At 42.1% G+C, this 15,935-nt stretch overlaps 1 protein-coding gene across 1 annotated transcript in view; it reads right to left on the minus strand.

Annotated features, from left to right (window-relative positions):
- Nucleotides 1–15,651, minus strand: part of CAV3 (caveolin 3) — a 94,367-nt gene extending 78,716 nt beyond the window's left edge. Inside the window, exon 1 of the mRNA XM_069643477.1 lies at nucleotides 15,314–15,651. Coding sequence (XP_069499578.1) covers nucleotides 15,314–15,424 — 111 coding nt within the window. The 5' untranslated portion in view covers nucleotides 15,425–15,651. The remainder of the gene's footprint in view (nucleotides 1–15,313) is intronic.
- Nucleotides 15,652–15,935: the final 284 nt, after the last annotated feature.

Here is a 15,935-nt window from a genome sequence, read left to right on the forward strand (position 1 = left end):
TGATTGTAGAATTTTGGGATTGCAGACCCCCCTCCAATAAAGGCCTGTGTTAGGGAAGCTGTCAGTTTAGAAATTGTTTTAGTTTAGGGACAAAGACACGCCATTTCCTAAAGAAGTTGGGGTCAACAGGACAAGTAGGATCACAGAATGAATTTACAGTTTTCATCGTACACCGGGAATGAGCTCTGTTAATGTTGAATTTTAACAAAAATCTCCCTGTGGTTCCGTCAAATGGTAGGTTTCAGCAGCACTCCTGTCTTCCTCATAGTGCATCCACTTTGTATAGCAGCAACAACACCATCAAATGTACAGTCTTGGGTTACCCTGTATGAGTTCTCACAAATAGGATTGGACAATTACTTTTCTCTCTCCTCCCAACTCCAGCCCATCGCTAAGGATTGGTTTAGTAGTCTGGAGCAGACATATGACAATTCCCATTTGTAATCACCATTTGTTCTCATGTCAAATGTTTGCCAAAACTAGTTATGTATCAAAATCTTTATGATTTACTATTAACCGATTGATCTAATCTGGGGGAATTTAATAAAACAAAGGCCAGGTCCACACAGTGTTGCATGACCGTTTGGCAGTTTTCCACCTTTTTTACAAAAAGCATAATTGTTAGGCATATACAATAAAATATTCAAATTCCCAATTTTACCCGCCACCCATTCGCCAACTCTGAAATTTGGAAAATGTTCAGATCTGCCAGAAACCCATCTTAGATGGCCATTACAGTTCCATGAGTCACAGGTGGATGAAATGTATTTCACCAAAATCGCCTAAAATGATCTAAACAATGAAACATACATGTATCAGAACAACGAATGGTTGCTGAGAAAAAGGCCTTAGTTATAATAGTCCTTTTAAATGAATAATAAATCTTCATATTGGACAAATGGTAGCTCTTCTGCCTCCATGCCGTTTGTCTCTCTGGGCCAGCCTGTAATCAGAGTTTTTATTAGTCTCTTTGTGTTTGAAGTTTTGCTGGCATATCGTATATGGGGGATGAATTTGCTACACAGAGATCCCCCACTGTAGATAATGAGCTGGGCCGGCCCTGTGATGTCACTAGGCCCGTGTCTTATCTGAAGGGGGTCACCATTTTGATCTGAAAGGCATTGATTTCTTGTATTTCTTTCAAAGTTCAGCGCCTCTTAATTTTAGCCCCTGTTTTAACACCTCCCCTCTACATTCTGGGCATGCACCAACCAGGGCCATTTGTCTCTGCACAGAGCCCAGCCTTCAGGGACAACACCTTTCAGGCAGGCCACATTTTATTGCAGTTGTAAACAGCTGGGATGCAAGCCAGGCTTTCAGTGGGGGGGGGGAAGTCATTTGTGAACTGTGCCCATTGTCCCACCATTTGTCCTTCGCTGAAGGGAAGTCACAGATTGCAATTTCTAAACTCAGCCTTTATTCTTTGACATACAGTGTGTTTTCTGATCATGATTGACTTTTCTTTTTCGATGAAAGAGCAGGACAGTTTCTTTCATTCATTAATGAAATACACTTTCTAATACCTGCTGTTTGTTTTTCTGTTGAGAGGTAGGCCTGAATTGTCACTGCGTACCCCCTTTTGATGGTTGACAGTTTCATTGAAAAATGATGCATTTATTTCTCAGCCTGCAATGTGATGTGCTTTTCCAATCTGCACTAGGATTACATTTTTGTTTTTGCTTTCTCTGGATTTCCCTTGCAGAAAGATACCCACATACTCTACTTAAATAGGCCCAATTTTGCATGCAGGTTTCTAAATGTTGGCAGGTAATTTCCCATGGGCCCTTCAGTTGAATGGGTTGGGGGCTTTGATTACACCCCACACCGTGAATGACAGATTCACAAATATGGTGGCTGTGATAAACGGGCCGGTAGTGGCATACAGGTACACATTTTTGATGTGGTCAGGGAGAGTGTTACAAAGCCTATTTAACTCAATCTACTTCCCCTTTATTGAAAATAGATAACTCCTCCTTTCCTTTACTCAATGGACAAACATCATTGTAGAAAAATTCTTTGGAATACAGGCTTTATGACTTTCCACATGTAAAGTATGTCATTTCAATGTATATGTGTGCACAATTTCCTTCAGAAGTGTTTCTATTGCATGAATGTATTCAAAAATGTGCATTTCTCATTTTCAATGACAACCTAAAGACAGGAAATTGGGTAACAGTTAATAACCCTTTCAACTTATTCTTAAACTGGTCAGCACCAGTAACAGAACTCTGGTTTGTGATGCAACCAGAGAATTATTTCAATTACTTTACCCTTCTGGGTATGTACACAGTGAGATATCCTTTTGGCTCCCAACATACTTATTCTGTATGTGGCCATTACACTGAGAGGCCAGGAGATCTTTCAGTATATGCACGCCATACACTTCAGAAATATTCCTAACATCTAAAGATGCACAGTCACTTTATACACCCCAACCCTCACTATTTGCATATGACAGGATCCAGGGTTTAATCTATTCCCTTGTAGAGTATATTTCCCCTTACAATTATATTTCTCTTGGCATTATACTTACATAAGAATCTCATTTGTCTCTCTGACAGAGAGGTGGACACCCTCCACAGCCTGGTGTCCCTCTTTCTGTATTGGGTCCTTTCTGTTGTTGTCTTTCCCACTGAAGAAGACTTGGGACTTTAACTCCAGTTAGGCCTCTAATGCAGTGTACTGCAAGTAATCCAAACATGGGCACACAAGGAAAGCAATCTACTCCATTGTGCTTGCTGTTGTTATCAGTTTTCCTTTTTCTTTCTTTTTCTGCAAATCGCCATTGAGTCAATGAGTGCGTGAGTCTGTCCCTTGAATCTATGAGTCTGAACCTTTATAGGTGTTTATATGTTGTATGTGATTGGTCCGGGTTCCAAAAGAGACATCACACTAAACCAACTCCTCCATACACAGAGAATATTAATGAGGAGGGCAGTCTGATGGGAGTAACTTCTAAACCCAGTTTCCCTCCCATTCGTTTTGATTTCATCTTGGAGATGTTAACATTAAACAATTGTAACTTTCTATAGCATCATATTCCTCACATGTAATCATGTTACTAATCAGTTCACCAGATTTCTCTCCCTCTGGGAAATCAAGTGGTGTGATGATCACCTTGGCATGACTTGTGGATGAGTTACACATTTTGGCTTTTTACTCACTGACTCTTTTATGCAAAAATGATTTCTCCATCTCAAAATAACAGTCTTGCCGGCAAGGATGCTAAGGTATACGAATTATTGGTGTGGAATGTTCTGTGTGAATATTTCCACATTTGCCTGATTTACATAATTAACATAATCTCCTAAAATATGGTTGTATATTTACCTTATGGAAGTTTTCACATTGAACATTGTTTAAAGAAATACGTCTCTAGGACCTCCTGTGCAAGATTTAGAAGCGAAATAGGATTCCATTTGTGTTTTTAAAAAAGTGTATTCAGAATACAAATTCCATGAAATTTCCAATTGAATACAATGTTATGTTTCATATACAAACAGGGTATAAAATCAACATCAAAGCAATAAAATCCAGCCATAACAAAAACATGAGCACCAGAATAAATTAGTCATTTATTTAAAGACACTTTCAAATTCTTAAGGAAGTTTGAAGGAAGCTCAGCAACTTAAATACTTTAAGTGGAGTGTAATTCCATATGTATGATTTTTAAAGGCATATGTTAGTTCCTTTGAGAAAAGGGCATTTATGACTCCTCTGAATGCTGTTTTCATGGTGTAAATTCTTTGAAATTAAACTGGCAGGGCCATTTATGACTTCAGTCCCATCCTCTTTGAATGATTACAATGACTTTCTATCACTATAGTCAGACTCGGTCTTCCAAGGCACAAATGTTTCTTTAAGAGAGGTCAGGCTGATTGAAACATGTTAGTTGAGAGGGAACCACTGATCAGGATGGATTCAGTGTAAGTACAAGGACATTATCCTAAACTCAGACAGATGTAAGTTGTAAATGGGGAGCCTTTGTTTTGCTTTCAACATCTATACCCTGATAACTAGCTCCAAGGATAGTCATAACATTTTTTGGTCATCCTCAGAGGCCAGTATTCACACTTCTTTCATGGGAAGAAAGTCAACCACCTCTATTGCTGTTTTTCTGTGGTTGCGGGGAAGGAATGACATTTCCCCAACGTGGCTTTATGAACCACTGCTGCCTTTACAGCCAATTCTTTTCCATGTGACCTTTACATTGTAAACAGAAAAGCATTATAACATTTTCTCAGAAATTATACTCCTTTCCCAACTTATTTTTGATATCTCATTATGTTTCTTGCTATAAAGCTGTTTTCCAGTCCTGTAGAGAAATATAAATGATTTTGGCTCTGCTGTGAAATGGAATGATTTCCATCCCAGATTGGACAGTTTTTCCATTTCAATAAGTTGCTGGATACTTTCTGGTAACTGGAAGGACTTATCTTCTTGGTGGTATGAGTTTTGATGGAGATATACACTTATTATAGATTGGCTGAACATATTGGACATTCCCTTGCACATGCCATTTTTCAGATGCTGTGCAAATGCTGCAGCTCACATATTTATTTTTAAAGTGGTAATATCTTTCTTTGAATTATTTTCTTCTGTATAGAGTTCCCAACAATGCATCCATATGCGCTAGGGATGATAAGTGTGCAGGTAGAAAATGTTGAGACCATGGCATTTGTTGGATTAGCATGTGAGCCCATCACAACAGAGGTGTCTTGCATTGCACCCTTTGGTAGGCACAGTGGGTGCATGTGAAGACCAATATGTATCATGCAACCTGGCTGACAGGTGTAGGGTTGTGGTATCAGGAGATGGCCCTTTATAAGCTGCAGGCAATTCAGGTTATTAGACTCGATAATAGCAGGTAATGTTGTTTAGCGATGGAAATGTCCCTTAATGTGTGTCGCCCAACATGGTAAAAGACATCAATAGGGCAATGCAGGGACATTGTTGGGTCCGATAGATGCCTTGTGTTCAGTCTCATCCTGGCCAGGGTTGAAGGATGGCTCTCCATAATGCATATTATCAAACACACATGTATACATTACTGTTTGTTTGCTCACATCTGCATATGGAATGGAGAGGAAAGCTAATGATACGACTTATGTGCCAACACTATAGTCTGGATGTTACATTTGGACTCCCTTTTTACATATTGCTCTTTTGTCTCTACCTCTCTCAGGTTCTTCGGGCCGTTACCTATCAGAATCCGTCAGGTCTCTCTACACTTGGCAGGGATGTTCTCATCATTATCCAAAAAGGTGACAGACACCTTGTCTGACATCGAGCTAGCCTTCGGCTGAAGATTTCGCTCCCCAGATCCTTTCCAGCATATCAGCAAACCAGATAACATGGGTTGTGTTTTTACCCTTTGGTTTCCAAGAGTGTTGCCTGATCCTCAGTCTCATTTAACACAACTTCCTCAAAGCATGTGAAAGACAGACTCTCTCCTCACTGCAGGTTTTATGAAGCAGTTGCAATGTTGATGATCACATCACTTGACAGCTGCGATGGAAGAAAGACTACAGAGAGCTGTCCACCCAACCAAGTCAAGATGTCTAGTAATAGGGATATTGTGGCTTGTCCCACCAGGTTAGAACATTGCCCTTTGCATGCTATTGGCCTGAAATATTGTTTAATCATGTTCATATTCATTCACAGGCATTTAAACTGCTGCCGAGTCTAGATCTGATTTGACACATGCTTAAGAACTACCAGCATGTGCCACCAATTACAGCATGAAACTGTGGCATTTGTGTATAATACTTTGGAAACTATAGCTGGACTGCCTCCCTCTCGCCCTCCCAAATATTTAAAATAATAGCAACATCGAACTAGTTAAATGTTTAATTGAATAATACATGTTGGCAACAAACAAAGAAATTGTCTAAATTATTCAAGGAGGAAATTAGCATTATTTTAATGGCCATGCTGAGGTGGCTATTATAATATGCAACGTGAGTGCTCATCTCAAGCGAATCAGACCCACTATAATGTTTCAATCACAAAGATTTAACAAGTAGGTTAGCATACGCATTCAAAAAAATATCTAATGTAGTTACTAAATTGGTTTAAGCAAGTAAAGTACTGCTGTTGGGTAATGAAAGCTGTTGTTTACCTACAAACAAAGCAAGTGATGGTGGTGTAAACACATAATAATAATAATAATACTTTAATGTGATATAGATTGAAGAATTCAAACTTTACACATGTTGCTTATACATAATCAGAAACAGTAAACACATAATAAATAGGTTTATTCTTGAACTAAAGAAAAGGGATTCAGGCAAAAGGTTTAGCAAAACTATATGCTCTCCCTGAAAGGGGAGCTTAGACTGGACCCTGTGGTACGTCCTGCTATAGTCCTGCCTAAATCCCCACCAACTCTGCCTCCTCTCTGTCGACAGATAACTCTTGCCTGTTTCCTCAAACACCTCAAGGTCCAACAACTCATGTTCTTCTCCTGGAGTGCTCCAGGTAGTGAAGGGTGCGTTAAACAACCTAGGGAAGATGCTTTCACCACACTAAGAGGTTCCTAAATGAACAGATATCAGAATGGGAGATACATGCAATCAAGGAATCCCATATGTAAAGGACTTCATATCCTGAGTCCCAAAGTCGAATTACCTCATCTAATTCTTCAGTTCATGGGGCAATCCCAACCAGGAAACTGAGCCCTGAGTTTGTGACGAATTGCCCTGCGCCCCACAGGAGTAGAAGGGTGAGTAGAGGCGAACCCCCATACTCAGCCCTCATACTTCAACAAAGCAAGAGTAAACCCAATCATAAAGATAAAACAGTCACAGTTAAGGGATATATCTCCTTCACCATTTATGGTAATTTGGGTACAGGGAAGACTATACTGTCAAAAGGGGTGTAAATGTGATCCAGTCGCAACCCAAACAGCAAAGCATAAAGGGAATATCTAACAAAGGTTTTTATAATATATATACTTTATACAATCTACAATAATAACTGAATAGAAAACCCTATACAAACCAATCCCTGTGGAAACAACAGAATATGCAAAGCTGGAACGTGGCAGCACTACACTACAGCTAATGAAGCAAGTGGGAGAGTGGGGGGCAGCAATAATGAATCACAATGATTTAAAAAGGATATGTTCTGGTGCAAAAATGGATGAATGGTGATCTAGGCAGTCTCCTGGGAGCCCAAAGATGGATAAGGGGGTAGTTACCAGTGAAAAGTACCTTTCGCTGCTTTTGGTGGATCAACAACAGCGAACTTGGTTTCTTGGTGCTGTTTGTGTGGTTTGTATATATGTTCTACCAGTATGGACATACAGGATATACTCAAACTCACTGTGTTTGTTATTTATAAACCTTAGGGTCAGTTGCATGATTTCTGCTTAGGGTTTCGATTTAGCGCTTTGGATTAAGGCGCTATATAATTACACATATCATTATCATTAAAATGGACATCTTTTCTTTTTCTTTCCATGTTCCTCTTGTCTTCTAGTCTTTTGCTTTGAGTTGATAAGTGGCAAAGATTCAAAGGCATACAGAGATTGGGATTTCTTGATTGTATCCATCTTCTGTTGTTCAAGGATTGAGATAGTTGTGTTGCTCTGTTTCAGGCTAGCCAATCCATGCATGCCTATTTGAAAATGAACACCTGGGTTTGATGACAATAAAAAAGGTCTGCCTCTATTTGCAAGCAGTTGAGTAGAGTACTTAGGGAGGTGGGCTAGAGCAGGGGTCTGCAATCATTGGCTAGCCTGGTGTTTTGAACTACAACTACTATCATCCAGAGCCAGCATAGTCGATGGCAATGGATAATTGGAACTGTGGTCTATACACATTTGGAGAGACAAAGGTCCCAGAGTCCTGTGCTATAGAGTGTGTTAATCGTGAAGCCACTCCCCAACTTGTCTCCGCCAGATGGTTCTTAACAAAAAAGTATTTTTTTTATAAATAACGAGGAACGTTGTTATCTGGTGCCTTATAATGCAACAATAGATAAAGAAATAAGAAGAATAAGTATGTGGTGTCCATTATTTGTAAGGAAAATGCAGAGGCCTTATAAAGGCATTATGGCCTACAGCAGAAGACTATACATGTTTTATATGCCCAGTTGCTGATGTATAGGGCCGAGCTACCGCTGAGGAACTCTAACAAGGGGATAGTATAACAACTGATACAGCCCCATACTATTGCAGCAGACATACACAGGGAAAAACATGGGAATGTTGGGACCGAAGACATATACCCACACATACGAACTCACACCCAATCCTTTGACTTAATTTCTAGACGCAGTATTCGGGTGTCTGATACGTATGCAAAGCTGACAAAAGTAGCAATTTAGACAGAAAATATGTGTTTGCGGGTTGACTGCTGCATTTTGTCAAGTAATATTCTGCACTGTTGGGTTAACTAAAAGTCAGTTACTCTGCAAAAGCCAATAAGTGAAATGCCGGCTAGGTATAGGGCAGTGCTCGATTGCAAGTGCTGCCCCTTAACTGCACTATCAGTCACTCCCCGCCTTTACCTATGACAGCTGGTAAAAAGGGATGCAGTCCACGATTGCACTCTTAGCTGTGGGTTGTTTCTAGCGTTCGTCTAATCCCGGCAAAAGAAATCCCCATTTGCAATATACGATGTATTACCACCCTGAAACTAAGCAGCTGTGACATCGACTATAACATGTAAATGAGCCTGCCTGGCGGTTGCTTTTTGGATGGAGGTGACTGATGAACTATCTAGAATATTGGAGTATGAGTTGTCAATGGTCTGTTAATTCAGACTGATCCTAATTAAAAGAAAAGTCAACTGACAACCAGATTAAACAATAAAGTTCTCTCATGTAGAAGTACTCCACGCCATTCAACTTGGGAGGGTGGTGGGTGGGGGGTGGGGGGTTCTAAAGGATAATGAGGAAATGGGCAATGGCTCTGCGGGACCCCAAAGCGAATATGCGTGAGCATAAAGAGAACAGCACTCCTCAGTGTACCGGGATATGTTCTTGGCTATGTTTGACTACCCTTTTGACCGCCCTGATTTGTCTATGACAAACTGGATACTGCTGTATGATATTGGGAATTAGTTCTATTAGGAGTGGGAGGGCCGGGTTTGATTGTAACCTGATTATACACCATCTCCATGGCATGCGGCTTTGAAGATGGGCACTCCATGGAGCTTTCCTTTATGGGAGTGGGAGTTTGCATTGACGAGAACACTCAGACGTTGTTAGCTACTCTAAATGCCTTGGTCATATGGTGAAATTCTATTAAATAAGGGTAACTAACCTTTTTTTTTAAATAGTAATATAAAAATTAGAAGGAAGGAATGTGTCGCCCCTTCAGGTGATTGTTTGTGCAAAGTGACACTGGAGGCCTATCTCAGAGGAGGGAGCTTCTTGGTGAATTGAGATCACACGCCTATATTTTGGAAAATATGGACCAATATTGGACTATAGTTTAAGGTGTTGATTGTAATGAGTTTTCTTTCTCCTCTTTACGCTCTGCAAGTATATGTATGTACTTTATATGCTTGTACTTCACATAATTAAATTACAAGATCAAAGTCTGAAGTGGAAATTGTCTTGTGCTTGTATGTGTGGTGCGGTGTTATTTGGATAGGTAAGGTGCAACTTATCTGTCTGTGGTATCTTCCTTCTACGTCCGTTTCGTCGCAGGGTATCTTCACCCTGAAGAAGCCTTAAAGGCACTCCCAAACAAGGATACTCGCTTTCCCTTCTCAGGAATGTTGGCTTGACCCCAAGTGGGGGTTGTACTCGTGAAATGTTAATGCGTTGGCATAGTTCAAAGACAAAGAACTGTCCCCTTTCCTAGAGAAGCAGATGGCCACATCTGCCCCTAACCAACAAAGAACCTCCACTTCTATCCTCGATTCAGTATTCAGGGTCACAAGCAGTGGACACAGCAGTGGCAATGCCAACAGTTTTGACTTTTCTGCATACATGGAAAAGGTATTTTCCAGGCGTTGACTTTCCAAAAATGCTTCCTTTTAACAGCACCTCAGGGAAGGACCACATACTGCTTATAAATCAAGCGGCTGAAAGGAGACCCGGTAAGACATTTTTATTACACCAGTATCATTTTTACATCATTAATTAAACCATTAGTTTTCAGAAGACTGCTTCTGTCATTGGCTCCCTATTTGTCCCCTATTAATCTTATTAAAAACCCTGTCGATTACTCACAGATGTCGAGCCAATGTAGCTCCCCCCGACCTGTCACAGAACATTTCAAAAGCGAAGTCATCTGGAACCACTAGAGCGGCCTATGCTCATCACCTCACCCAACCCAAATTAAAACGAAAAAAAGCAGACGGCTCAAGTTTCCCTACCATTGCAGCCAAACAATGGAGCCTACTCCCTCCGGCCTTCATAGTGGAACATCTGAACGTCACTAAAAACGTGGCTGTTTTCATAAACAGTAAGCTGTACTTTGTCTGTTCTACTGACCTTATGTATATTTATCAAGAGTAACTGGTCATGGAAGAGCGCCTGTATGCCCTCGGGTAGACATGGATCAAGAGGAGGCAAATAATTGATACTCTGTTTTTGAAGACTTGATTTTTAAATGGAAATCTACACTCTTTGATGTTCCTGAGATGGCCAGCCAAATGGGAGAGGTTTGCTGGGGACAACACTGCCTTATGCAGCTCCACGTAAATAGCGTGGGTGAAATGGTTGTACCCCGCGGGACACCACGATGAACTGGGACATAGTGGCATTGAGATTACATGATCTTCATGAACATGGACCTGCCATCCAGGATTGCTTGACACCAATCCAACCCTAACCCCAAAATGACAGCACAGCACTTTATGATGGAATGGAGAATGTCAGGGTCATTCATGTCAACTGCTAATGAGTTCTAGAAGCACAAGAAGGGCATCCATCCAGACTTGTGTGTCATCCACAACATAGTGGATGGTTGTCCTATCACTACACTTGGACCAGAAACCAGATTGGTAGGTGTAAAGAAGGTTATTTTTAGGCAAATAGAGATAGAGCTGAGAAAGCACAATGGCTTGTAGGAATTTGCCCGGAAAAGGAGAGCAATTTATTGAATGAAAGATATTTGGATCGCAATGGCTAACACAGACAAAATCAAACCTGTATTATTTTTCTTCAGTTATGACAAAATGTAGTTAGATTTGAAAGATGGAGGAATTATACCCTGAGCACGAGAGGCACTGAAAATCTAAGTGGGAAAAAAAGGTAATGAGGCCATAAAATCTTTTGTGATCTGTGGGGGAAGGACATCGAATATCATCTGAGATGAAATGCATGGACACTGTGGTTTCATCAACTACAACCACCTTTTGTTTGATACTTGTTAGTGCAAGGAAATGTTTTTTTCTTTTTTAATAGGGGCTTTTTCATACTAGCAAACGCTCTTGCACCAATAATATATTTTTTAATTTATTTTTATAAAACGCCTGATACCGTACCTGATTTCGGTATCTAAGCGCGGATCTGGGATTCAAACCTCTGTAGCTCTGCGTGGGCTTGCTTCCAAGACCAGCGTGTTGCCCATGTGCTATCCTCCATGTTGGGCATGTTGTTCATACGACCAACAAGAGTCGAACAAAAGGTGGTTGAGGTAACTGCGGTTAAGGAAACCACAGATTGCCACTTAGTAAGGAGCGAGGGTGGTGAGTAAGTAAAAGAACTGGTCTCTTTGAGGGATTTATTTGCCCTCAGCATGAGCCAATTTAATGTGTAATCAAATTAGCTCAGGATTAGGACAAATGTATTGTAAGGTTTTGGACAAGAAATATATTGAGTTAAGTGGTGCAAAGTCAGAAGATTGTTGAGATACTGTTGGGGAGTCAGCACCCCCCCCCCCAATGGCTATTAAAATCCCTCAAAAATAAACTATGAGGATGCTGAAATGATAAAGTCTGATATAGGAAAGTGGTAGAAGATAAGGGTGGCTGATGGATCGGGTGTATGGATGTTGATGATGTGCAAATGTGTACTGGGCTGCGCAGAGAAGACGCTAGTAGTCGCCATAATATTTGTTTTAAGACCCATATTGGAAAGTCTGCATTTTGTTTGTGCACTTGTGGTTGAACTGTCTTGAGGGCTCAAGGAGATGGAGGGTTGTTAGACCAACTGACTACAAATTACCAAAATGGAGAGGTCACAATGGTGTCACTCACTTTCATCTCACTTTCATCAGGGAAATTATATACCAATCTGTTACAAAGTAGACCACACTCTGGTGGAGTTACGGTATAGGTTTATTGGGATAAATAACACACACCAATTAGGTAGCAAGACCCCAGCTTCACTGCCCTGCTCACTCTTCTTCCTCCCCTCTCCAACTGGTTCTCTGCAGCAATCGCGGCTCAATGTGGAACTCCTTGCCCATAGCATTAAGAGCAGAACCTTCCTTGTGGATTTTATTAAAAAAGCTAAAAACATGGCTCTTTTCTCATGATGTTTAAAGGTGCCTGGTGTTTTACAATGACATATGATGACTGCAAAGGTGCCCTCTTCTGTAACACAAGGCTATTGTTCTTGATCTCGCTATGTATGTAATTATTGTGTATTCCTGAAGCAATTCACCCAGATACCTTTGGGTTAGGAGCGCTATATAAATAACAAATAAATAATTAAATACATTCTCTTTCAACGCCCTTCCAACTTGGAATTCAGAACACAATTGAACTATATACGTAGGGCAGTTTCATAAATAATTAAGATCTGCACTATAATGTTATATAACACAGTCCTTTGAGCAAGTATGATATTTACACACTCATCCCGTCTCTTGGACTGCATCTACCAGTGTGTACTGGCAGCCAGAAGTGACGTATCCTCTACCCGTCAGTGAGTACTCATTCAAGTACAGTCTTACCGAGAGACTGGAAGAAGAGGCGTAGACCTACAGCATCCAGTATCCTGTATGGATGTTAGTACCGTGATTTACCAACAGCAGGGCAGCACTCGCCATCTGAAGCACAAACAGGGAGATCCCACCCGCTCGCCCTCCCCTTGGACTTCAATAACCAGAGTACACTGGGTCACTCTGAGCCAGAATCCACACTCCTTCCAAGTGGCATAACACAAAATGTGGGTGCCCCTCTATGAGCTTTCATGAGGGGGATCTGCCACGCTCCAAAAAAAAAAAGCATGGGCCACAACACCCTCCAGACTGGCCTGCACCACGATGCATGGGCAATGCCTATGAAATATTGCTGCTGCAAGGCCACGCATGCATTGCCTTAGGTGAAAGATGTAAGTATATGTTTAATCTAAGCTTAAATCTTTCACCTTGCTTATAAACAAGGGGGGAGGGGGGGTGCTTGGCCCTTGGCACCCAAATGTACCAAACATGCTTGTTTTTCACAGGACTTCAATGAAGGACACACAGAGTGCTTATACATCGAGTGGCTGATGACAACCTGGTTAAGATATTTTGATTACACCAGTAGTGGGTTAAGAACTACAATAAAGCTATACATTCTCAGAAGACTGCTTTGAAAAAACACTGGGAGGCGCATCGAGTCAACGTTATTTATTTATTTGTATTTATAAAGCGCACAAACAGCCTGGAGGCATTGTGGCTCTGTTTCATGGAATCGGTTTAGTTCCAGGTAGGTGTACATGCTTGGTAAATTATGTGTTACATGGGTAGCGATATGTTACACAAAGAGTTACATAGTGTAGAGCATATCGTGGCATAGCACATTAAATATAGGTATTATTACATGTGTGCACATCAAGGCTGTGGCATGAGGACACTGCAGGTATTGCTGGAGAATTTAGGAGTATAGCCATGTTTTGATATCTTTGCGAAAAGCGAGATGAGAGAGGGTTCAGATCTGACAGCAATGAGGGGCAAGCTTACACCACCCCCTCTGGCACACTTGACTAAGGGTACAGGCAGCAAGTTGACGTAGGGTGTTCTAGTAGGTCTGGAGAAGTGGGGTATGTTTACTCTCTGTGATACGTAGGGTGGGGTACATAGTATAGCCATGTTTTGATAGCTTTGCGAAAAGCGAGGTGAGAGAGGGTTCAGATCTGACAGCAATGAAGGGCAAGCTTACACCACCCCCCTCTGGCATACTTGACTAAGGGTACAGGCAGCAAGTTGGCGTAGGGTGTTCTAGTAGGTCTGGAGAAGGGGGATATGTTTACTCTCTGTGATACGTAGCGTGGGGTACGTAGTATAGCCATGTTTTGATAGCTTTGCGAAAAGCGAGGTGAGAGAGGGTTCAGATCTGACAGCAATGAAGAGCAAGCTTACACCACCCCCTCTGGCCCACTTGACTAAGGGTACAGACAGCAAGTTGGCGTAGGGTGTTCTAGTAGGTCTGGAGAAGGGGGGGTATGTTTACTCTCTGAGATACGTAGGGTGGGGCTGTTAGATGGCAATGCTTAAGTAAAACGGTCTCATAGAGTTTGCATGAGGATGAGCTGTGGGCTGGGAGGGGCATGAACTGGGTGAAAATGACCATAGAGATTAGCATGCAAAAGGGCAGTCAATAGGTGGTCAAATAACCAGCCACCACCTACAAGCTTTGTGTCCCTCATATGCCATTTCTCCCTAGTTGTACTCTTTTGCAATAGCTCAGGCGCAAACTAATAGCGCAAACCGATAAAGCAAAAGTCACTGGAGAGGCAACCACCAGACCCTAGATGGAAACAGCCAGTGGACAGGTGCGCCTTAGCAATGCCCCCTTCTATCCTAGGGACCTAAGGCGTCAGGCACGATCAGCGGGTATAGATTATGGAGGGGCAGATAAGCAGGCAGGAAACAGACAAATGTCGGTGACGGAGAGTTAGCGATAAAGGAGTCACAGCGGCAGATGGAAAGATAGGCGCATGGGGGGGGTTTGAGGACAGCGAGGGCGACAGAGAGTTAGCTAGAGGGGGTGCATGAGATACAGGGATACACAGGGAGATAGGCGAGATGGCTCACAGTCATTACATTTTTTTTAAAGATAAAAAATGCAATCAGTCACATATGATCTATATTTTCATTTACCTTTCTGTCATCATTTATCTTCACTCATAATAATTCTAAAAGTAATACTCGATGCATTTAGAGGTCTAGTTTACATTTTCAATATCTCTATATTTTAAGGGGCACGGTATACAGAGCCTATCACTGCCCCATGTGATGCACATCAAGAAACGCTGGCACCCACCCATGGCACTGTGGGGAAGTACTGCTCTTTGGTTGTGATGTAAGTGCAACACAATAAACACACCACTCCAGTGGCTGAATGCATTCATGGGCTGCCAAGCGTCCAGTCGCCAAGGCGCACACACTTCCTTACCACCAGAACAGATCGATAGATACCTTCACCACATCCTCGTTGATATGCTTGGGATCCCTGTCCACCAGGTCGATTTCCTTTGTGTGCAGATCCCGTATGATCTTCTCCTCGTAGAAGCTCTGCTCTTCCGACATGTTGCCCTTTCCGGTCCAAGCTCCCAGGCACGGCTGAGCTCACGTCCCACACTCGGAGGCTCCCGGGCCGCAGGCGCACGAGCTGGAGAGGAGGCTGCGTGCAGAGGGTCCCAGAAGTGTGTGATCGCCTCGCCGCCTGCAGACCCCACCCTGCGTGCCACACGACAGCTGCCTCACATACCTCCCTCAAGAGAGGCCAGGCTGCGGCCCACGCCGGAGCTAAAAATGAGACCGTGGCTAGCACCAGGGTCTGAAAGCATTCCTCGGCCCGCCACCGCCTCATGCTACATATCACACGGCCCCGAGAGGCATTTCTAAGGGGGCGCCGGGGTTGCCCTGTTTGGGCGTCAACAGCCCACAAGCTGGTTGAGGGTTTTCTGTTTTAGGGACAGTCTGATATATGCTCATCGCTACAAAATGTGATAATATTCGATTGGAATTATTTACATATGTGTACATTGAGAGAGAGAGGGGCATACACATTCGAGTATTCAGTGCTGCAATAAGGCAT

The sequence above is a fragment of the Ambystoma mexicanum genome, chromosome 2p (assembly GCF_040938575.1).
Source record: "Ambystoma mexicanum isolate Mex_15411 chromosome 2p, UKY_AmexF1_1, whole genome shotgun sequence".
NCBI lineage: Eukaryota > Metazoa > Chordata > Amphibia > Caudata > Ambystomatidae > Ambystoma > Ambystoma mexicanum.